Raw genomic sequence first — 23,012 nt, 5'->3', positions numbered from 1 at the left:
TGTTGTGAAATTTTATCTACGATTGCGCTTAAAATCAACTAGCAGCCATGTAATGATAATGGTATAAAAATATAACAATTAAAGACTATATGACATTAGACCAATAATGCCACAAAGGCAATAAGCCATAAGCTTTAATGCTAGTTTCTAAGTTTGTGTTGGAATTTGGATAGAGATGGATTATGCCATGTTTAAGTTTGCCCCTTTAAGACAGACAAACACGAAGAAATAAATGGTGTGAACTGTGACTTTTGAGTTTTGTGACTTGTCAATGTCTCAATGAGGTTGTAAGATGCTAGTTATTGAAATGTCTTTCGGACGTTGAATTTACGTTATTTTTTTTTTAATTGATGATATTACATTATTTTAAAATTCTGAATTAAAAATTACATAAATGAGAGATACAAATACTTTAAAGGATTATGTATAGGGGTGCAAACGAGCCGAGTCCGAGCCTGTCCAGGCTCGGCTCGGGCTCGTTTAAGTTATATGAGGCTCGAGCTCGGCTCGATTCGAGCTTTCTTGTACTAAGCTCGGTTCGAGCTCGTAAAGAATTATCCAAGCTCGGTTCAGGCTCGGGCTCGACTCGTTTTTTATCTGACGTGCCTAAATAAGCTTAAGCTCGGCTCGAGCTCGTTAAGAAGCTCGTTTACTAATACCCTAAATCTCTAAATCCTCTAATATATTTTTATTTTAATATATATAAATAATAATAAATTATATGTAAAGGCTCGTTTAGGCTCGCGAGCCTAATCAAGCTTAATGACATAGACTCAAGCTCGTTTAATAAACGAGCTTAATTTTAAGTTCGAGCTCGGTTCGGGCTCATTTAAAACCGATCTTGAGTCGAGATTTTAACGATCCGATCCCGAGTAGCTCGCGAGTAGCTTGGCTCGTTTGCACCCCTAATTATGTAAATTTAGATATAAAACCCTCTTTCCATATATAAACATGCATTGTGAGTCGGCCACTGTATCCGACTCACAATGCATGTTTATATATGGAAAGCTCCGCAAAATTAACTTAAGCTCCAATAAATCCATGTGACAAAAAAAAAAAAAACGGCGAACAGTTCCGTGGAGCTCGTAATGAACTGTATGCTTCGAGAAATCGATCTTTCAATTTTATGCATATTTCCTTCCTCAATTTACCATATTGTCATTTAACCAATAAAATACCTTAAAAACTATATATAATATCTAAATTATAAAATAAAATATCTTTTTAGCCAACCTTCTGCAGTACATACGGAGCAAAAGTTTCAAATGTGGAAAGTAATTTTTTTATGTTTAAATTTTAGAAAACACTCCTAAAATTTATCTATTATAGCCATAATCCCCAATTTTAAAATTATCATAAAAAAGACAAATCAAAGAAAAATCAAAGACTAACAAGAAAATCTAGCCAAAAATTAGTGTTAGACCAAAGTAGCCATGGCCCATGGCCATGATTTTCGTAGCATAGACTTGCAAAAATATCACTCTCATACTGGAAATCTTATTTATTTGAATGCTGTTGCTTTGCATATTTCCCATAATTTAAATACCTTTGATTTAATTTAAAAAAACTTATTTTGATTTGATTTTTGTATTTTTATATTTTTTTTTTATTTCGTTTTTTTTTATGTTGTCTTTTGTCTTATATTATTATTATTATTATTATTATTATTATTATGTAATTTTGTTTTTAATTATTTGCGTTTTAGAAAATATTTTTTACATGTAATCGTATCCTTAATTTTACAAACCATCGGTATCCTATCTATTTTTAAATAAAAAAGTTACAACTATCAATGTGTATGGTTCGGACTATAATTGTTTTATTTTTTTAATTCAAACTATCCATGTTTTTTATTTTTTCTTTCCAACAATTTTTAATTTTTTTTTCCTGACTATCCATTTGTTTTCATTTATACTATCATCAGAATATTGTTTTGATTCGAATTATCTTTATGTTATATTTTTCTGTCGGATTATTTCTATGTAGTTTTTTTTTCTCGAACTATCCTTGTATTATTTTTTCGATCAGACTATCTTTGTGTTGATTTCTCATTCCGTCTACCCATGTGCTATTTTTTTCATTGCGAATATCTTATATATTTTTTTCATCTGGACTATCATGTATTATTTTTTCGTACGGGATAGTCAAAAAGAAAAAGTAACACAAAGTAACAGTGATAGTCTTAATTAAAAAATAACATATGAATATGTATTTATTAAAAATATCTAAAATTATATATATATATATATATATATATATATATATATATATATATATATATATATATATATATATATATATATATATATATATATAGAGAGAGAGAGAGAGAGAGAGAAAAAAAAAGAGTCATAGTTAGGTTCAAATGTTTCCAATAAATATTATATGCATTTTAAAGACCAATCAAAATTTAAGAATAATTTAATAGTTAATAAATAATAAAAGGGTATGATAGTAATCTAACACTATTTAATTATAATAGGCATTTTAAAACATTTAATATCTCCTAAAAATAGGTAAGTTAGTTTTAAAATCCTCTTACACGTCTTTTTCATCTCAATAACCCTAACCCCTCTTTTTTTTTTCTTTATTCGATCGGTAGACGACATTCCTCCTCTCTATCCCGATGCTAATTAGTTTGCCCAATACCGTCGCCCACCTCCAGTCCATCTCTCAACTATCACCGATGCCATCTTCCATCTTCATTCATGCCGTCTATTATCACGGAAGCTGACTCAGGTGACTTTCTCAATTATCTTTTGTTTTTAGTTTAGTATTTGAAGGTTATTGATTTGCGTATTTAAAGTTTGGATTATTATTTGATTACGTATGATGTATTTTTGCTCAATTTCTTATGCAAAATAACTTTAGCAATTCTTGTTTGATAAATCATTTTTTTTCTTCGATTGTGTAAACTTTGTAAATTGGATTCAATTGATAATTGTAAATTATTATATAGCCCCACTAATTTGGAATTGATGAATTCGATTTTTGTTTTGATAGTTTGTTTTTATGGGTGTAAGTTATCTGTGTTATATATATGTTTTCAATATGTGTTGCATACAACTCTTTTATCAATTTTAATTGTCGAACATTTGATTATATAAATTAAAATTGAAGTGGGTGAAATATAGCAAAACCTTCAGGGTTATACAATGCGATGACGAATGTTTGAGAGGTTAATTAGCAATGCTTATTACTATCATTCAAGTTATTTTTTTCTTTTATATGTTCTTTTTCTTATTGATGTAATTATAGTGTATTCCCTTTAAATAAGTTTGATTTAAAAGGTAAAAAAGTGAGTATTTCTTTTATTTTCTTCATTAAAGCTTTTGATATGTTTTTTTTTTGTGGATGTTAACTCTTTATTTGTTAATTACGTGAGTAGCATCAATCTTTGCTATTAGAATTTGTTTTTTAATCAATTTAGGATCATGAGTAGCATCAATCTTTGCTATTAGAATTTGTTTTTTAATCAATTTAGGATCATGAGTAGCATCAATCTTTGCTATTAGAATTTGTTTTTTAATCAATTTAGGATCATGATTTGATTCACAGTAAGAGATTTTCACAAATTTAAGACAGTTAAAAACATAAACATTGTATGAATGAGAAAACTATTCTCAAAATCATTTGTAATCGTCCGATTAAATAAGCAATATGTGGAAAAGTGTGCAAGAATACATACATTCTATATCATATACACATTCTGTTAGAATTTTACATTGTAATTATGCTTTTAGTTTAATTATTCTTTAGGAATATTTTATGTTGGATGGTTTTGGTTGTTATTTGTGAATTTTTTATTAAGGATTAAACTTCATGATATGACACATAATTGTTTTTTTTCGGTATCTTGATTACAGCTTAAATTATATTTGTTGACATATCATCAAACATTTATAATCTTTCCAATAGATGATTCATTCCTTAAAAATATTATGCAACAAATATATTATTATGTTAGAATATTCAACAAATAATGTTATATTCTAGTAGAATAATCTACAAAAGAATGCTAAGATTTTCGCCAGCGAGTTCAGGCAAATCTAGGGTTTCAAATTTCATTGTTCTCAGAACAAAGATCTGTTTACATCACTAATTCATATCATATTATGTATATATTGATGGGGTTTCAAAAGAATGCTACAAAATAATTATGTGTATTATGTCAGAATGTATTTTATGTATTCTCTCATATTCTATGTATTCTACCAGAATACATAAAGTGATAGCTAATTGCAATTAACATGTTTTTAACCATTATTAATTTTTATTGTATTTGTGATAAGAATAACTGAAATAATGCTTTGAAGACATAATAGGAATAACTTGAAGAATAAATAAAGTTTGATCATACTCACATTTTAATAATGTTGTTATTTTTTAAGAATTTTATTGATTTTTGTTGATAGTCTTTTAGAATATGTATAATTATATTAAAATGTATAAAATTTTTAGTCTGTAAGAATATGTATGAATTTGTATTTAAGTTCGGATGTATAAGAATATATTAGAATGTTGTTATTTTTCAACCTCGGATTCAAGATTTTTGTTATTCTTCAATAATATTCTAATTGAATAAAATTCTGAAAGAGTATTATTCTAACAAAAAAAAATATTCTGATAGAATAAAATCGGTTATGTTTATAAATTAATTTAGAATTAAAATTGAATTAATTAAAAAAATCAGATTTTTAAAATTAGGAGAATTAGTTATCCCTAAAAATCTGAAAATTTCCTTTTATAATTGTAGTTAATTGTCCAAAATACCATTTTGCTAAAATTTATGTGATTATATGGTACATGTTATCTCATTGTAGTTTCATACACTCTCAAATCATGTCCATTGATTAATTCTATCCGTTGGTCCAGATCTGTGCATTTTGACACATAATAGTTAGTAAAAACAAAATAACCTAAGCATATATATATATATATATATATATATATATATATATATATATATATATATATATGGGAAAAGTGAATATACCCTTAAAGGTATATAAGCTTGGATACCCTAACACACCATAATACGTCGTTTTGTTTGATATATTCATTATAATGTTCTTAAACTTCAACCTCTAACTTGATTTATTTTCAAGGTTTTCGAAATTTCACTATTACCTTGCTCTTACATCACATCTTTTTGTCAACCACCTACTAGGCTATATATATTGTAGTTGAAAATAAAAATTACGTAAGTGGAAGATAAATATATAATTTATGAAAATCATTGAAGTAAATCAAGTCAGAAGTTAAATTATAAGAATAGTGGACAATTAGAATGTATTATATGACACAAACAACGTGATATGATAAGTTTGGATACCTAAGTTTATATGTGACAACCCGAAATTTTCATTTGGTCAAACCCTAAAAGTCAAACACTTCGTATCATAAATTAATATCATTATTTCTTATTTTAAAAAATATAAAGTTCGTTTGATTGTTTTAATATTATTTTTAAGCGAACGGGTGAAAGACAGTGTCGTCTCGGGTTTTGATTTTTGAAAACCGCAAACACTTCGCGTATTAGACACACCCGACCAAACTTTTATGTTTTGGGCTTAGAATTCCCCCAAAAACTATGAATTCATACATATGTATGAGTTTACTCCCCAAAAACTAGTCATTGTGTTTACTCCCCAAATAGTCAAAAGAGTAAACTCCAAAAACTCTCTTAAGTATCATCCAAGATTTAATTCCAAATCTTCAATCTTGTAAGTGTTCTAACCATTTCAAGTTAGTAAAACACTTAATCTAGTGTTTGTGCATCTATTCATCCATTCATTTCCGGTTTTTGTTTAGATTTTCCAAAACACCAAGAACACCAAGAACACACACTAAGTGTTCTTGGCCTTTTAACTCAAATCAAGCCTTCTACTAGTAAGTGCTTCCATCCTTGAGTGATTCTAAGCTAGTATTACATTTAAACACCAATAAAATATGTAAAGAACACAAGGCAAGAGGTGTTCACGGTACAAGGAGATGCTTGGGCCGTAAACACCATAAAATGCACCAAAGTGTGCCTAAGTCCGTATCTAAGCCCTAGTTTGATGTATAAACCATCCTTGACATGTTTAAACCTTCCTTTGTTGTGTTTAAGCCTTGAAAAACATCAAATTCCCACAAATATAGGTGTTTACGGTTTGGGGATCTCCCAAAACCGTGAACACCCAAAAGTATGTCTAATTAGGTTATTTTCCTTCCTTAAGCTTATAAGCTAGCTTATACAGTTACCTAATTGTGTTAGGGACTTGAAAACATGGCTATACACTCTTAAATGAGGTGTTTTGTTGCCCTAGTCCATTCCAAAGGCCAAACCACTTAGTAGAAATGCTTCAATGGCTTGTTAAACGACAAAACAAAACTTGGACTTTAAGAATAGAGCTAATGACCGTAAACTCTAAAGTTTACTGCCGTAAACTCTCTAAGTCTTGACCACCAAAACCGTAAACTCCAAGGGAGTTTACCCTTGGACTCCAAACACACTAGTTTTTCCCTACCAACACTCGGATGCAATCCTTGTGATCTTTAACACTTGAAACAAAGTGTTTTCATGTTATAGGGTGTCCTAACTTAATTTATTAGTTATAAATTGGCTAATTAGTTATATATATGTTCATTATATGATAATTAGGCTCGTACGTGTGTACAAGTCTTCATTTGTCACCTAGCACCGTACCCGACACTTCAATCCAATCCACTCACCACAAGTGAGTTCATAATTAACCTTTGAAATACTTTTAAATGTTTTAAATGCTTTTATGGGGGGGGGGGGGGGGGAATACAAGTTGAATACTAGTTATTACATCAATCACATGTGATTAATAACTACAAAACCAATGATTTTACTACTATTCAAACTGTTTATCAAAGCTGTTTACTTCAAAATGTTCTACAAACTATTTTACTTATCAAATACTTTTACTTAAACTTTGTTATGCTTATTATAAATCGCATGCCCGTATATGTATAGTTATATAAGCAATGTTTAAAAGGCTTAGGAAGGTCGCACGCCCTATTTCCTTTTCCTCGATTTGGATGTGGTCTGGTGGGATATCGGGTAGCCGTCCGAAGGTCGTTTCAATATTAATTATATATCATGTATACATATATAGACATAAAAGTTCTTCCATGTTCATGCATACTAGTTACATCATTTGTAAGTTACCATCGGGGTAACACAGGATCATACATATACTATTGTTAGATCAATGAGTCAGTTCATTCATGAGTCAATACTTATTACTATGAGAACATATACAACTATACTAGAAAGAGAACATATACAACTATACTAGAAAGAGAACATATACAACTATACTAGAAGGAGAACATATACAACTATAGTAGAAGGAGAACATATACAACTATACTAGAAAGAGAACATATACAACGATACTAGTACGAGTAACATTACATTACATATACATGAATACATTAACCATTGTGATCCGTATCAGAGCATGAATTCAATGTCGTGACCCGTGTTGTAGCCAGATTCTCTTGAAGGGATTGCGTGAGTTTGCGTATAGATCTATACTGGATTGACTATCCTACACCTTGCTGTTAGCTACAGCCGGACCTGCAGGTCTGCGGATGCCAAACGTCATTTCATCTTACGACCTACATTTGTCGTTGTTTATCCAGTCGATAGTATGGTACAATTAATCACATGATACCTTAATATAAATCCGGTTTAAGGTAGTTAGTACAACAATAGTTCCTATAATACAACACTACAGTACTACATTAATTTACCCTTTACATATTTAGTGATCTTTTCACTTAAACATTAATGTACAAACTATATTTTGAGAATGATAGTTACACTTGGGAAAATTATACACTTTTACAGCAAACAAACATACAAAACAGTTACGACTGGGTAGAAGGCTACTTTTAAATGGAAAATATAGGTTTTTCTAAAAGATTCAAACTTTTACAAACACTTACAAAAAGTCACGTACTTATGTTACCAATGTTTACAAACTCGTGTATATAACTACGTTCAAACATTTTGATACAACCACCGACACTAAAATACCTATGAACTCACCAACTTAATGTTGATAAACTCTTTCAAAATAACTTGTATTCTCAGGTCATCAGTAGACAGGTACCGATGCCAGCTTTTGAGAAATGGAGTGCATTCAAGACTCATCTTATTATTTTGATTTACAATTTTTGGTGTCTATAACTGCACGGAACACGCTTGTATTAAAATTATATATTTAATGCAATGGATGATGTTGTTTGCTTGTTTACTATTATACTGTGTTGTGATATTATACATGACGTCCTCCGCCCCAAAACGTTTCCGCCATTCTTGGTTTTGGGGTGTGACAGATTGGTATTAGAGCATTGTTTATAGTGAATTGAGTATATCAACCCATAAAAGATATACTAACTATAAATACATTGGGATTAAAATACTCTGACCAAGAGTTTATACTTATAAATAATAAAATATTTAATTAAGTATACAAGTCTGCATTCATACTAAAATCAGTGTCACTAGGACAGTACAAAAGAATTACGATTGTTAAACAACACAAGTGGACGTAGAGACATATAGTCAAAACTGTGAAGATATAGTCTGATCAACTATATTATCCGAGGGTTGACTAGCATGTGCTTAAGTATAGTTGTGTGGTTGCAACAAGTCTTAAATGTTACCAACAATACCACAATGAGAACACTAGAACATAACATTAAACTTAAAATACTATAGGAGTATTTTGTGCTACTACAAGCTATTTATACACTAGATTCTTATACCTCTCTTCTCCCGTAGATTTAATGGCTGGATTCCATCATGGCAACCCATACTTTCCACCCAACGGAAATGCTGGATGGCTTGAGGCAGAGTCCGATGATGAACATCAAATCCCTTTGGATAATCATCAAGCATAAGGCTTTTCTGATGGATCTGACTCTGAGCCTGAAGTCAACAACCTACCGCTAGTTGGTCAAGCCCGAAACAACAACCCCCGACCAGCTTTTCCAGGTCCTACACCCTTGTGGGCAACCAACTTGAATCACTGGAGCGATGAACAGGGTCAACCCTTACCATACTTTGGGGATCGAAGCTTTTACAACCTCAGCGAAGGTGGCTCTGCGGATCGAGCTTTTCTGTCATCATCCGCAGAATAGCCCGTAATGATGAACAAGGCCGAACAGCCATCGACCGAGTCATGGAGATTGATGCCAATTCGGGGGGGGGGGGGGGTGGGTTATGAGATGAACACACACACACACACACACACACACACACATATATATATATATATATATATATATATATATATATATATATATATGTTCAAGTGATTAATAGTAATTTGAAAGATGATATATGTGGAAGTACTACGATGGAAAAGGGAGTGGCAATACGCTAACATAATTAATGGCATGAAAAAGAGTGATGTATGTTTTAGGTTATCAAAGTTGTTGAAGCCACCATAAACAACAAGTTTTTCGATCATCATTTCCTCCAGTAAACTCACATGGCCTTCGTGCATTTGAATCACCAAGTAGGTAGCTTAAACCCCACACATACTCTGCCCTCTACTCGACGAGTTAGGGTCACCAACTCGTCGAATCCTTTTATCAAAATGAATAAATAATTAAATTAAATACGTACCAGGAAACCAGACGTTACAAGGTAGGTTTTAGACACAATCGACACTTACATCACCATGATGTCATCAATAGATTTTGGCAAGAAAGTGCATGGATGGAAACTTTCCATATATAGAAATCCGTTTAGGTTTCGGGGCGCTGCCCTTGACCCTGTTTGTTGACCGGTCAGCGGAACCCCCGCCAGGGGATCTGCCCTTTGGACCCTGCTAGGTGAGCTGCCTCTAGACCCCGCCAGGGGCACTGCCCCTTGGAACCCCGCACCCAAGGGCACTGCCCTCGGAACCTTGTATACACGAGTTTACATTTAACACTCCGAATGTACACTCTGCACCTTCAATCTCTGATTAATAATTGTACCCTCGACAACAATAATAAATACGCTAAAAATATGCTGACAATACTAAAATTACCAACAATATATCGAGCGTCGTGTTCATCCCAAAGTCAAGATCCCTGGTTTTGCTTCGCAAAACATAATCGGGGTGGGGTGTGGTCATGCATAGATAAAGCAAAAAATGGCTTCTGGAAGTTAAATATTGATGTGAAGGGAGTAACGAATACTAATGATGGGGGATTATCGTGGAGATCGGACTTTGTGGTGGATGGAGTTTTTAGCGCGGCAAGGCTAAGAAATAGACTTGACAGAGCCTTTCATCTGATTTGCGATGGGGAATTATGGTGGTTGAACTCGGCTCCAAAAAAGGTGGTGAATTTTATTTGGCGAGCAAAGCAGGGGAGGATTCCATCTGCCGAGGCATTAGGAAAAAGGAACATCCCAGTTCCCTCCACAATGTGTGGGATATGTGAACACATAGAAGAATCAGTGAATCACATTCTCACCTCATGCAGTTTGGCGAGAAATATTATAACCATGCTACTAAAGTGGTATAACGTTCTCCCACAATTCTTTTCAGGTGTGAATGAGGTGCTTGACTTTGCTAGGATACCAAATGATATGAAAATTATGAAACATAAATGACCGGATTGGGGGTAATAAATAACGACAATACCAATCGATTGTCCACAAATTCTTTGTTAAAATTTATAAAATTTCAAAACACGAAAACCTATAATAACAAGTGTCTTATTTGTAAATATACTATACTAATCCTATATAGAAAGACTTATATGTAATTTAAAACATAGTTTATAACCAACAATGATAATATTAAAATATTAAAATCATCTTAAACACAATATCATCCTTAATTAAGATAACATGACCAAACTTTTTAAAATACTCTTGAAATTAACAAAACTTAAAGACACATCATAACCTCGAAACTCTACAAACAACTCATTAATGTCCCGTCCACATAGCATTCAAGATAGGGTTTGTTGCATCACACACTCCCCTAACTAAGCCACTATAACATATTGTGACAATATACATTACCTATATTTTAACGAATCTTGTTCAACATAAAAAACACCAAACACAATGACATTGATATGCACCCATACGTGACCAAATCGTATTGGGGCATGTTTGCATTCTACATGTAAGTGAAACTTACCTATCTAACAACTTCACATATCTAACAATCGAACACTATCTTCTTCACATTTCATCAAATTCATTTGCAATGACACCAATTCGGCTCTTAATTCATCAACCTTCGGATGACTCTCATCTCCCGAACAAAAAACATGCCTACTCCTCCATAACTCAATCCAACTCAACCCCACATCTTTCTCACCCACATCTCTCATCTTCCTCCTCATATTTGCAACATCATCCCATCGACCCATTAACGCATAAAAACTCGTCGCCAACACATTCGTAGCAAGATCTTCTTCACTAATCTCCATAATCCTATCAACCACACGATTTCCCACTTCAACATTCCTCTTATCAATACACGACTTCAATAAACTCCTCCACATTTCAAGATTATGTTCATCGATTTCCTTAATCATCTCCTCAGCTTCTTCAAGTAACCCCCCACGACTTAACAAACCCACAAAACAAGAATAATGTTTACTTCCACGAATCAAACCGTTTTCCTTCATCGAACTCCATAAAAACCTCCCTTTATCGATCAAACCACAGTGATTACATGTAGAAAGCATCGAAAGGTATGTCACTTCATCTGGGATTAACCCTCGTTTCACTATCTCATCGAAGATCATAAATGCTTTCTCCACTTTCCCATGGTGGCCATACCCAGAGAGAATCGAATTCCAACATTTCAAATCGGGGGTTTTGATCTCGGAAAGTACCGATTCCGCTGATTTTAGGTCGCCGGATTTCGCGTACATATCGATCAAGCTACCGAAAATTGACATTTCTAAATTCAATCCGAGTTTAATTGAGTTGCAATGAATCATCTCTCCTTGATTGTTGGAAGCGAGATCTGCACATGCGCTTAACGCGATACTTATCGCGAAGCTATCGATCTTGTGTTCTTGTGACATTTCATGGAAGCATTTGATTGCGTGAGAACAATCGCCCGTTTTAGCATAACCCGTGATCATTTCTGTCCAGAAAACCACGTCCTTAATCGGGATTAAAGTTTGAAACTTTTGAGCAGATTCGATATCTAAATTATCAAAATACATCGATACCAACGTGCTTGCAATGTACACGTTTGAATCAAACCCTAATTTGACAACTTGAGCATGGAGTGGCTTTCCGTAGCTACAAGATGGTAATGATCGAGTTGCAGAGATGATAATGGCGAATGTGTAGTCATCGGGTTTAACATAAGAAACTTTGGAAAGGTGGATAAACATTTTGATTGATTTGTCCTTGTCGCCATTTGATGATAACCCGGATAATATCGAGTTCCATGAGACTAAATCTGGTTTCTCGATGTTATCAAAAACTTTGATTGCTGTTTTGGTGTCCCCACAACTGGAATACATGTTTAGCAACGCATTAAGCAATGGAAGATCCGTGGGTAATCCGGATATAATTACTTTCGCATGTGTGAGTTTTCCGATGTTATGGTGTTGTAATTTACTACAAGCGTTGAGTATCATTGAATACGTAAATTGAGTAGGAAAAGACTCGGAATTTGTCATTTCTCTAAAGAAATAAAGTCCTTCAATGATCTTTTCATTTTTCATGTGTCCAACTATGATGGAATTCCAAGCCATAGCATCTTTTTTGAGTATACTACTGAAAACCTTCTTTGAGCTCTCTAAATCGCCACAATCGGAGTACATACCAAGAAGAGAAGTTTGAACTAATGTATCACTCAAGAACTCGAATTTTACAATCTGTGTATGTAAAGAAGATCCTAGAAGAAGGTCTTGAAGGGAAGAAGATGCTTGTAATAAGCTAGTGAAAGTAGGGCCATTTGGTATGAATCCTTCGATGTTTAATTGCTTCAGTAGGTCAAATGCTATATGGGTGTTGTTGCGACTGCGAGAATAGGCAGCAATGAGGGCGTTATAAGAGACGATGGTTCTTTGAGGCATTTCGTCGAACACACGGTGTGAGTCTAAGAGGGAACCACATCTTGAATACATTGAGATGAGATTGTTGTTTAGGTAAGGAGATTTTCGGATTGGGGGTGTGGCAGTGATGACTCGAGCATGGAGTTGACGGGCTTTTATGAGGGAGTTGATGGAAGTGCATTTTTGGATTAGAAGTGTCGCTAGTGAAATGGCTTCTTGAGGCGATGACATAAAAAATGGAACTTGTTGCCTGTTTGCTTTTTGACTTTGTGTTTCGCTTATCAGAAAAGAAACCAGAGAGAAGAAATCAACTTTCTTGATGTATCAATAATGGTATCTAATCATGGGTAATTTAGGGTTTCGTTGTATAACCCACATGAGTTTTTATTTGGCATTTTAAAGAAAATGTCGTTGATGAGTATAAGTCTATAAGATGAGCGATAAGCGATAAGCGAACCCCTGTTTTCTCACTTCTCTTTCGTGCTTTTTCCCTCGCAAATTTCGAACTACTGAAAATGTCAACAATCGTCTCCGGCGACGGCGAGATGCTCCGGCTTCAATACTCACGCCTTTGTTGTCTCATACACAACTCTCTCCATCCATTCACAGTAATTTGTTCTCTCTTCACATTGTTTCTTTCCTCTTCCCCTCTTTTTGATCGTCTCCCGTTAAATATTCTCAGGCGAAATCAACGGAATCGATAACCAAAGAAGAAGAGAAATCGCTGTTAATTACACTCTCTCAGGTCGTTAATTACCAACTTAAAGTTTTACATTTACCATTACACGAATCCGTACTTCAATTACTGCAATTTGAATCCTCAATTTATTCAAAACCCTATTTCCATCTTTTAGGTTTCAAATCAAATAAAGCTTTGGACTGACGAACTTGCCTCTGGTGATCATGTTGGTGCTTCTTTCGTTGTAGTTTAATTCGAGTTGAATACTGTTCATCTCCATTGTTGCACAATCAAACATTTATTTCACACACAGGGCACTCCATTAAACGAAGTTTCTAGTAACAGCAAATCCACAATCGTTAGCTCAATCTGCCATTCTTCAGCTTCGGAATGCGTATTCAAGATCATAAACGAATTGGTACAGTTTCATCACTTCACGACATTCTCTAATCAAGATAATTAAGAACTCGATTACTCAAATTAAGCCTCTCAATTTGATTTCTTCCTTACAGGTGTTCTTGCTAGCAATCCAGAGTCCATATGTTCGACATTTATCAGGAAATGTTCTTGTAGCCATATCAAAGTTCGTGGTGTCAATGTCATCTGTACGTTTAAATAAGTAAATAACCATTCATTTTCCACCTCAATTTCTTCCATTCTTTCTTACAAAAACACATCTTACAGGAAAACCATTGGGAAGAATTCATCAAATCACTATGTCTCCACTTCAAGTTCATAATTCATAAAGCAATTTCACCAGATCATGATTCTCCAGCAAGCTCAATCATATTAGTATTACGAAATATTCTAAAACACCTGAAACACGAAGAAGATGATGAAATTTTGGAAGTTTATTTAAACACTCTTTCTTCTTGCTTACAAGATACACCATGGGAGTCATGTAACACGGTTTCCAATGAGTTTTGTGGTCATCTTCTTCAGTTGTTTTGTTCGATTGTTTCAAATTCTGATGACAAAAATCCAGTTATACATTTAATCTTTAACATCTTTCCAAGATTTCTAACATGGTATCAGAGCAATCAAGCTGAAAATAATGGTTATACAAGAATCTCTCAATACATTCAACACAAGATTCTTGTATTGATGATGAGACTTAGTTCCATCATTAAACTAGAGTGTGAAATGATTCTTTCATGGTTGAATCTCATCAATAAACACTTCCAAGATTTACTATTTGAATCTTTAACTCAATCAAACACCAAGGAGGATGATTGCCTTAAAGAATCTCCATTTCTTCTTGATGAAACTTGTCATCATCAACATTTACAAAGACGAGTTTTTTTCCTTTACTTGAAGTGTAGTTTTCATTTGATTAGATTACAAGAAACAAAAGGGAATCAATGTGTTTGTGGGGATGTGAAGTGTTGCTCAAAGAAAGGATTTATTGCAATTCATGAGTGGCTCAAAAAGCATCTTGTGAAATGCAACCAATTTGCAGAGTCTTTTTTACAGCTTTATATCCATGAGGTTGTTGTTCTTGATTTATTTCATTTTCCTTTTTTCATAAATATTTTGTTTATTAGTGTTTTTATTTTTGTTTCATCTTTGAATTGCAGGATGATATGCTATTTGAAATTCTCTTGTTGCTAACTGACATCCCTTTTTGCCACAAGCAACAGTGAGAAAAATAACTGTTTAATTTTTTTTATTCGTGTATACATATTTTATTTATTCACATATATTTTTTTTTGGTATTTATAATAGGAAAGATTGGACATTAGATGTATTGGAGAAGGATATAATTGTCCTACTCTTGGATGTTTTTGAACCTGTTCATCTTTTCCATATATTTCTTTTGGAGGTAAGTTCTTCTATAGTTATTTAGTTTCAAAAATACTAATATTTTAGGGTTACAAAATTACAGTCTTACCCTCGATTGTTTGCAGATACATTATGATCATCAAGTGCTTCTCGATTATCTTATCTCCAAAGACACTGGAGCTACATGTGCTGAGTATCTTTTAAGGCATGTTTCACCATTATTGTTTTTTTTTTTTTTTTTTTTTTTTAGATCTTTTGCTTATTAATTTAATTGATTAAAAAATATTCAGGTGCTTGCGAATCATATGCGATAAATGGGACCCGTTTCTAAAATTCCCAATTTGCAAAGAAGTTGGAAGCCTATCATCTCAAAAACGAAGAAAAGTGATGAATGATTCATTTGAAACGGATCATAAAAACCAGAAAAGCTTTAAAGAACCGTTTCATAATGCAAGGGAGTGTTTGCTTCTGCTAAAGAAATCGATTGAGAGTTTACACCACAAAAACTTGTTTCCATATAATCCGAAAGTGCTTTTGAAACGGTAGTTTCTTGATCTTTTTATATAATGTTGTTAAATTTTGTCATTAGTTATTATTTCATACAAAAAGATGATGAATTTCGATATATGTGATGCATATGGTTGTATTTTGATAGTAGATTTGTTTGTTTTTGAAGGTTGAGTAGATTTCAGGAGCTATGCCCAAGGCCATAAGGAGTTCTTGCTTGTCTGATTGGTTTGTAGGATCACATTTTTTTGGGTTTAATGTTAATGTTGTGAATAGATATAGAAGATATGACCATTTGATCATTGTGACTCCTTAAAAATTAGAAATGAAATGATAAGTAGTTATTTATGAAACTTAATTTATGTCTTTGATAATGGAAGATATGTTTATTGTTTTGAGTTTGTGTCCACTACCACTTGGTTTTGGTCTAAAACTCCATAACATTTAATCCTTCTCGTACTCATTCTCGACCCAATGTGAAACCTTAACGACTTGCTTTTATTAGGATCCCGATGGAGTCGAGATTCTAAAGGAACCACCTTCATGCTCCCTTTGCATTTGGATAATCTAAGAAACGATCATTGTAAATACAAGAACCAAAGTTGAAGGCAGGGATGCTCTGAATTAATTTGAATCTCAAACTCTCTGGGACGCGGGTGTCGTTTAGTTATGTGCTTCGTTAGAACTCATGTTGCTCCTATGATGTCGTAATCGTTCTAGAACTTGACTCTCTCTCTTCCCCGAGTTTTAATCTCTCGTCTCATCATCTATGGGTTTATCATCATGCACAATTGGATTACTTTCAATGTCTACCAATTTGTCTTCCATATTGGTGACTCAGACGTGTTCAGTGACATTGATGAGATTCGTGTTGTAGGTGAATTTAATGGCGTAGATGGGATGTGGGGTCATAGATGAGACCGATATCATACACAAGATCGACATCAATAGGTTTGATATCGTATATAACAATTTTCTTCTTTTAAATACAATTTCTCGGGCATGTGGTGAATGAAGATGGATAAAAGTACACCCAACCAAAATTGAGGCATTCACAAAGTGGGAGCCGCCAAAAGCCCCACAAAAATTAGAAGTTTTACTTGGATTGGTGGGTTACCACTGATGATTCGTAGAAAATTTTTCAATATTTTTGAGTCCTTTGACCGTATTGGCTTGGAAGAGTGATATACGAGAGGACGAAGTTCAAGACAAGGTTTTGAGGAATTGAAGAGAAGGTTCTATAACAAACCTATCCTATAACGCTTGTTTCAGGTATCAATTTCTTTTCAGAATTTTAGGGTTTTAGATTGGAACTCGACAAGTTGGGGAGCGCTAACTCGTCGAGTAGATATCACTTGTGGGATGCAGGATTTAGGACCTACTCGACGAGTTGTATGACCCAACTCGACGAGTAGACACTGTGAAGGAAAACCCTAAATTTTAGGGTTTGCATCCTATATAATCGAGTTTTTGGTAAAAAATAGGATGGTTTTGAAATTGATTGGTAGAAATATGGTAGTATTCTTTTGCTTTGTAAAAATAGGTCTTTTTTCTTGGGACCCTACTTTTTATCTACTTTAGTATTAATCAAATTTCAGATTCTACATTTTTAGTCCCTTATTTTATATAATTGTTTTTTATATAGCTTTTATTATTAAAAACTGTACCTTTTAACCTTATTATATATTATACATTAATTATTTTATTCAAATTATATATTATAGATTAATTACTTTATTTGAAAAATGTTTATTCAACACCTTCAAATAAACACAAATATTGAATATATTATATTGTTATGAAATTACAAAAGCATTTAAATATGACATTACATTACTAAATAAACATTTTTCAACGTTACAAATTAAGCACACATTTAAACATAAATTAATAAAAGTACATACTTCACATGACATTGTATCTTGATTGAGAATTTGAACAATTTCTTCGATTATGATTAGGTTGGTGGCATAGTCCATATTTGCAACATTTGAGGAGTCATTTGGCTTATGAAACCACTTCACAACTGTATCAGGATTTGAAGCATGAAAAGCTGCAATGTACTTAGATACTCATCAAAATTACTCTCCCATGTTCCATAAATAGTCTCTATGGCTTTTCTCCTTCCATGCCATGCCTTCTAGTAAGAAACATCAACATTCAGAAGGTTTTTAATATCTTATTGTATATGTTTCACTGGATAAGCAACAACTTTTTCAATTGAATGGAGGATATTTGAGGAAATAGTTAAAGAGTTTAAATTTCTATTATTATTTCCAATACATGATCCAAAGCAATTGTGAGCATCCACCCAACGTGTAATCTTCCATGTTTGATGATTTTTCTTCTTAATTGCACGAACATACCATGCACAACGTGGTGTGTAGTTCATAGTAGTTGAGCTTTCACCTTCATCTCCTAGAGTCTTACACTTTGCTACCCATAAGTTACTTTTACTTTCGTACACTTTAAACTCTCTATTGTGGTTGATCGACCAAAGTGTTACTGCCTTCTTGGCTTGTACCTTACTTTCAAATTTCCTAACCTTATTTTGTTTTCCGATTCCTTCGAAACATCTATATGAATGTTGTCTTCTAAATCGGTTATGTCACCGTCGCCTACATCTTCAACATCATTCATAAAGCTCATAACCCGAGTTACAAACATCATCATCATCATCAAAATCTTCCCCAACATTACTGAATAACTCAGTACTAGTATCTTCACTATAGTATGAGTTGCCTTCATCAAATCCAAAGTCATTTTCTACTTCAAATCTATCATCATTGGGTAAAGGAAATGCTACATCTGTAGGATTGGGCTCTGACACTTAAAAATTACGTAGAAAATCTACATAGCTGGTTAAAGTAGGAGGCATTATTTGTTCTTGAGCAATTTTTTCTACTACGGTAATAACTTGTGCGTAGTAATTTTCATCATTCTCGGCCAAACAATACAACACATCTAGACTTGAGTTACTTATGATTTGTGAAATATTAGATTTTCCACCGAACTCGTAACATAGTGAGATATTCAACTTATATGTTGTTTTTTCGACTCTAACGTGTGCATAAACTAAATCCTTAAATTCTTCATACTACAGTTTATGCCTAACACTTGAAATGGTCAAAGTTGAATGATCACCCTTTATACCCATTTCTACAAAAGAAATAAAAACTGCCTTATTTCTACCAACCAATTTCAAAACCACCCTATTTTTACCAAAAACTCTATATAATATCCTTAAAACCTTGAGGCCGACCTTCCATCAGCCTCCAAACCCTAAAAACATCAGTACTAAACCCTAATCTCCATTTTCTCTCATATTGTGAGCTAGAGTGACTTGTGGAGCTTAAGAAGAGGAAGATAGTGAGAAGAATGAGAAGATCCAGCAAACAAATCCCTCACTCTTGAGCTTGGCCATCTTGTGGACCATATTGTAAGCATTCAAGACTCGATTTTTATCTTAGAGTATGGCTAAATCTTGAGTTTACTCTTCATTTCCTTTCATTCTTGTAAATTGTATGCATGGGGTGCATAAAGTTTGCAACTTTATGAATCTCCAGGGCAAAATGGTCCCATAGTGGGCTTGATCTAGATTTTGGTCAAGCATGGATGTCATGCATGGATTTTAGGGCATATTTTCCTTTTTTGGCCATTATGACTTCATGACATGCATTGGACATGCATGCCTATAAAGTCTCCATCTTTGGAATGTTTTGAGGACTAGATCCTCTTCTGGAAAGAAGGGATTCTAGATCCCTAGAGTCTTGAACCATATGGCTAATATTTTGAGCCTTCCAATCTTTGTTAAGGGTTTTAGAGCATATAGAGTAGTTTTAGGGGATAAAGTTGGAAGCTTTACCCTCCTAGACACCTTTAGAATTCATATCTAAGCCCTAGAGTCCCTGTAATCAATGTATCATCTAAATAAACAAACAGGGGGAAAACTCGACGATTTGCTCTAGCAAGTCGACGAGTCGGATCGGGTTTCCCCGCCTACTGGATATGAGTGAACTCGACGAGTTGGCTAGGGTTCGTCCTGATTTTCTGGACTTTGAAGGAACTCGACGAGTTGCTAGATGCACTCGGTGAGTTGGGAGTCAACATGGAATGTTGACCTGGACTTTGACCAGGGTTGACCAAGTTTGACCATAAGGGTATTTATGGTATTTCGGGATTTTGACAAACTAGTCACATGATGATTGTAGGCGGTTGAGTTGGAGCTATGCATTGGGACTTATCAGATCTTATTTCATCAGTTCATCATTTTTGAGAGGTAAGTCTCCTCACCATACCAATGGGTCGAAGGCACCAAGGCCGGCCTATTTTATGATATGTGGTACACCAGTTGATGTAGTGTATGTGGCATGTTAGTTGGTTATGTGCTAGGAGGTATGCTAGTTGTATATGTGGTATACTTGTATGGAATACCATGGGAGAGCCCATGACACCTGGATGTAAGACCATGTTGTTGGGTTTTGAGCATTCTAACACTCTTATGGTGTACATGCAACCTTAAATACCTTAGATCTATGTTTTCTCTAATATACATGCAAATACTAATATTCCAAGGTATTACCCTATCTAGCATACAATCATAGATACTTGGGTAATAATATAGATAGAATACATACCTCTTGTACTATAGCTTGAATCCATGGGGCTTGAGTGCCTAGTGCCTCCAATGTGACACCTCAAATAGCTCACACAACATCAAATTCTCTTGGAATAACTTAGAGAGAAATCCACACTTCATGAAATCGGCTAGCCCTTCTTTTACACTTACTAGTGGCCGATTTTGGTGAATAATATGATGCTTATATAGTACATTACAATTAGGGTTACACCATGTAAACCCTAATTGTCATGACCTTTCATTTCCATGACCCATGGATTATGTAACCTCCATGGAGCATCCTATGGGTTTAACCCAACTTGATTATCCATGGAGCTTTGGCCCACTATATAAGTTATGGATGATTTACACAATCAACCCATATATTTAATTAGTCTTCTTTTGATCACATAATTAATTCTAAATTAGTTCTTGATCAATACTAATTAAATATTATTATTCTTAATATTAATATACTAGAACTTATAATATATTAATAACCATAAGTGTCTTATTTCACTCATTTAGTCTATCCAAGTGCACGATGCCATGCAACCCAAATGGACCATGCTGGGTCGGGTCAAGTACATACCAAATATAGTTATGAACTTAGACATTAATCCAATAGTCTCCCACTTGGATAAGTCTAAAACTATTATTGTGTATGACTTCGAAACCCAACTAGCAATCATAGCTCTCAAAAGCAGCTGTCGAAATCTGACCTTGTAACTGAACTCTGACCTCTTCAATGACTAGTCCATTAGATAAGGATTCATATATTCCTCTATTCTAGATATCATATAGATTGAGACATGGATTAATAATCATTCTCTCTGTCCATTTTTTGTTTTATGATTTTCGATTTATGACGACTGACTGATTGAACAATCACATCAGTCCTGGCTTGGCCAAGCACTCACATGTGTCATCACTAAATCATCGAGGGGCCCACATATATCGCTTTTATCACGAAGGTAAAAGGAATGGATAAACTTCGACTCATATGGCTTGTTCTACTACTTGTTGAGTCATACACAAAGGCACGTTTTATAACATCGAGTTACCAATGCGTTTTTGTGAAATCAATGTACTATCAACTCATAGTAACAACTCATATCTCTAGGTTTGAAGAATATAAGATATTATCATCTCATGATCACTCGTGATAAAATCCATGAAGTGATTCAAATGAGCGCTGGTTGAATCCAATACTCAGAACTTATGAGCACTCATGAGTGTTGTAGCTCCACTTTGTCCACCAACTTGGACCTCTACAAGCCAAACCATGACTGTCTTGATTCATATCTACTTCCAACATATGACCGACTATGGATGGTTTGAATAACTTAGTCATTCAGGAAGAATAACCTAGTTTATTCTGGAAGTCAAAACATGCAAAATGAAACACAAGAATAAATGAATCTAATATGGTATCAAAACTATGAATATAAATAAAACACCTTTTATTTATCACCATACTGATTACTCTTTATTCATCGTTTCGGTTTTATCAACTTTATGCTTGAATTTAAAAAAACACTAGTTGTCCCATGCTCCAAGCATGTACACTATGTTTTCTAAACAATAGCTTTTTAATACATCAAGTATGCACTCTATGTTTGTCTATGATCCTTACTTTGTGAAATAGATCGACTGAACGTACTTTCAATGATTCTCTTTTCACACTCCCAAATCCTTATTGAAAAATGTAAGAATTCCAAATTCCGAACGTTTACCAAAATCTGTTTAGATTTTAAACTTATATGCACAGACCCTCTTGTAATGAATATGTACAAAGTCACAAAGACTTGTCAATAGTCATTACAGGTTATTCCAATGGAGATCAATTCCATGGAGACGAAGTCTCAAAGCACATTGCTTTGAATATCCTTCTTGCATTAAGTTTTCTAATCGTACACAAATAACTTCCACCTATGGAGACAACTCCATATTCCTATTTTTGACTACTACTTCTGAACAAGAGTTGTCTCTTTTCCAGAATGTGTCAATATGGTCCTTCCAATATTAACAGTATACTTCCAACTGTCCTTGAGCAACCAATATTTGGTACAACATTAGATTGTCCTTGACAATTGCATAATCACTTTAATCATATCCAATTCTAGACCTTTTCCCCTTAATGTCCCAAGGAATTTGGAAAATTTAGAAAGGATAAATATTATAGCACATGCAATCGATCTTGTACCCAAAGCAAACGGGACATGATTCATGATGTCTCACATAAAGACATGATTCTAGACCAGTCTTTTGCTACAATAATTTTTGTTTTCCCTGTTTTCAAAATTTAACTATGAAGAGGGATGCCGTAATCTTAACCGAATTTTGAGAACGTAATATATAAAATTT

General features: G+C 33.8%; 2 protein-coding genes across 2 annotated transcripts; one reads left to right on the top strand and one right to left on the bottom strand.

Annotated features, from left to right (window-relative positions):
• Positions 1-10,883: 10,883 nt before the first annotated feature.
• On the bottom strand, positions 10,884-13,290 carry LOC145037075 (Pentatricopeptide repeat (PPR) superfamily protein). The gene has a single exon (XM_078985644.1). The coding sequence runs from the start codon at positions 13,288-13,290 to the stop codon at positions 11,185-11,187; it is 2,106 nt and encodes a 701-aa protein (XP_078841770.1). The 3' UTR covers positions 10,884-11,184.
• Positions 13,291-13,534: 244 nt separating this feature from the next.
• Positions 13,535-16,385, top strand: LOC145037076 (golgin). Its single transcript, XM_078985645.1, has 11 exons — positions 13,535-13,667; positions 13,742-13,804; positions 13,914-13,964; positions 14,052-14,156; positions 14,251-14,343; positions 14,423-15,226; positions 15,316-15,377; positions 15,464-15,560; positions 15,646-15,725; positions 15,811-16,062; positions 16,197-16,385. The coding sequence occupies exons 1-11, from the start codon at positions 13,575-13,577 to the stop codon at positions 16,231-16,233; spliced, it is 1,737 nt and encodes a 578-aa protein (XP_078841771.1). The 5' UTR covers positions 13,535-13,574; the 3' UTR covers positions 16,234-16,385.
• The last annotated feature ends 6,627 nt before the right edge of the window (positions 16,386-23,012 follow it).

Source organism: Lactuca saligna, chromosome 3 (genome assembly GCF_052625555.1).
Source record: "Lactuca saligna cultivar CGN05327 chromosome 3, ASM5262555v1, whole genome shotgun sequence".
In the NCBI taxonomy this organism is placed as follows: domain Eukaryota; kingdom Viridiplantae; phylum Streptophyta; class Magnoliopsida; order Asterales; family Asteraceae; genus Lactuca; species Lactuca saligna.
This window is presented reverse-complemented; position numbering and strand designations above follow the sequence as displayed.

Excerpts from the sequence above, each read along its gene's own strand:
- LOC145037075 (XM_078985644.1), bottom strand. The coding sequence starts at position 13,290 with ATGTCATCGCCTCAAGAAGCCATTTCACTAGCGACACTTCTAATCCAA.
- LOC145037076 (XM_078985645.1), top strand. The coding sequence starts at position 13,575 with ATGTCAACAATCGTCTCCGGCGACGGCGAGATGCTCCGGCTTCAATAC. Across the intron at positions 14,344-14,422 it reads TCGTGGTGTCAATGTCATCT|GAAAACCATTGGGAAGAATT; the intron begins GTACGTTTAAAT and ends CACATCTTACAG. Across the intron at positions 15,561-15,645 it reads TCCATATATTTCTTTTGGAG|ATACATTATGATCATCAAGT; the intron begins GTAAGTTCTTCT and ends GATTGTTTGCAG.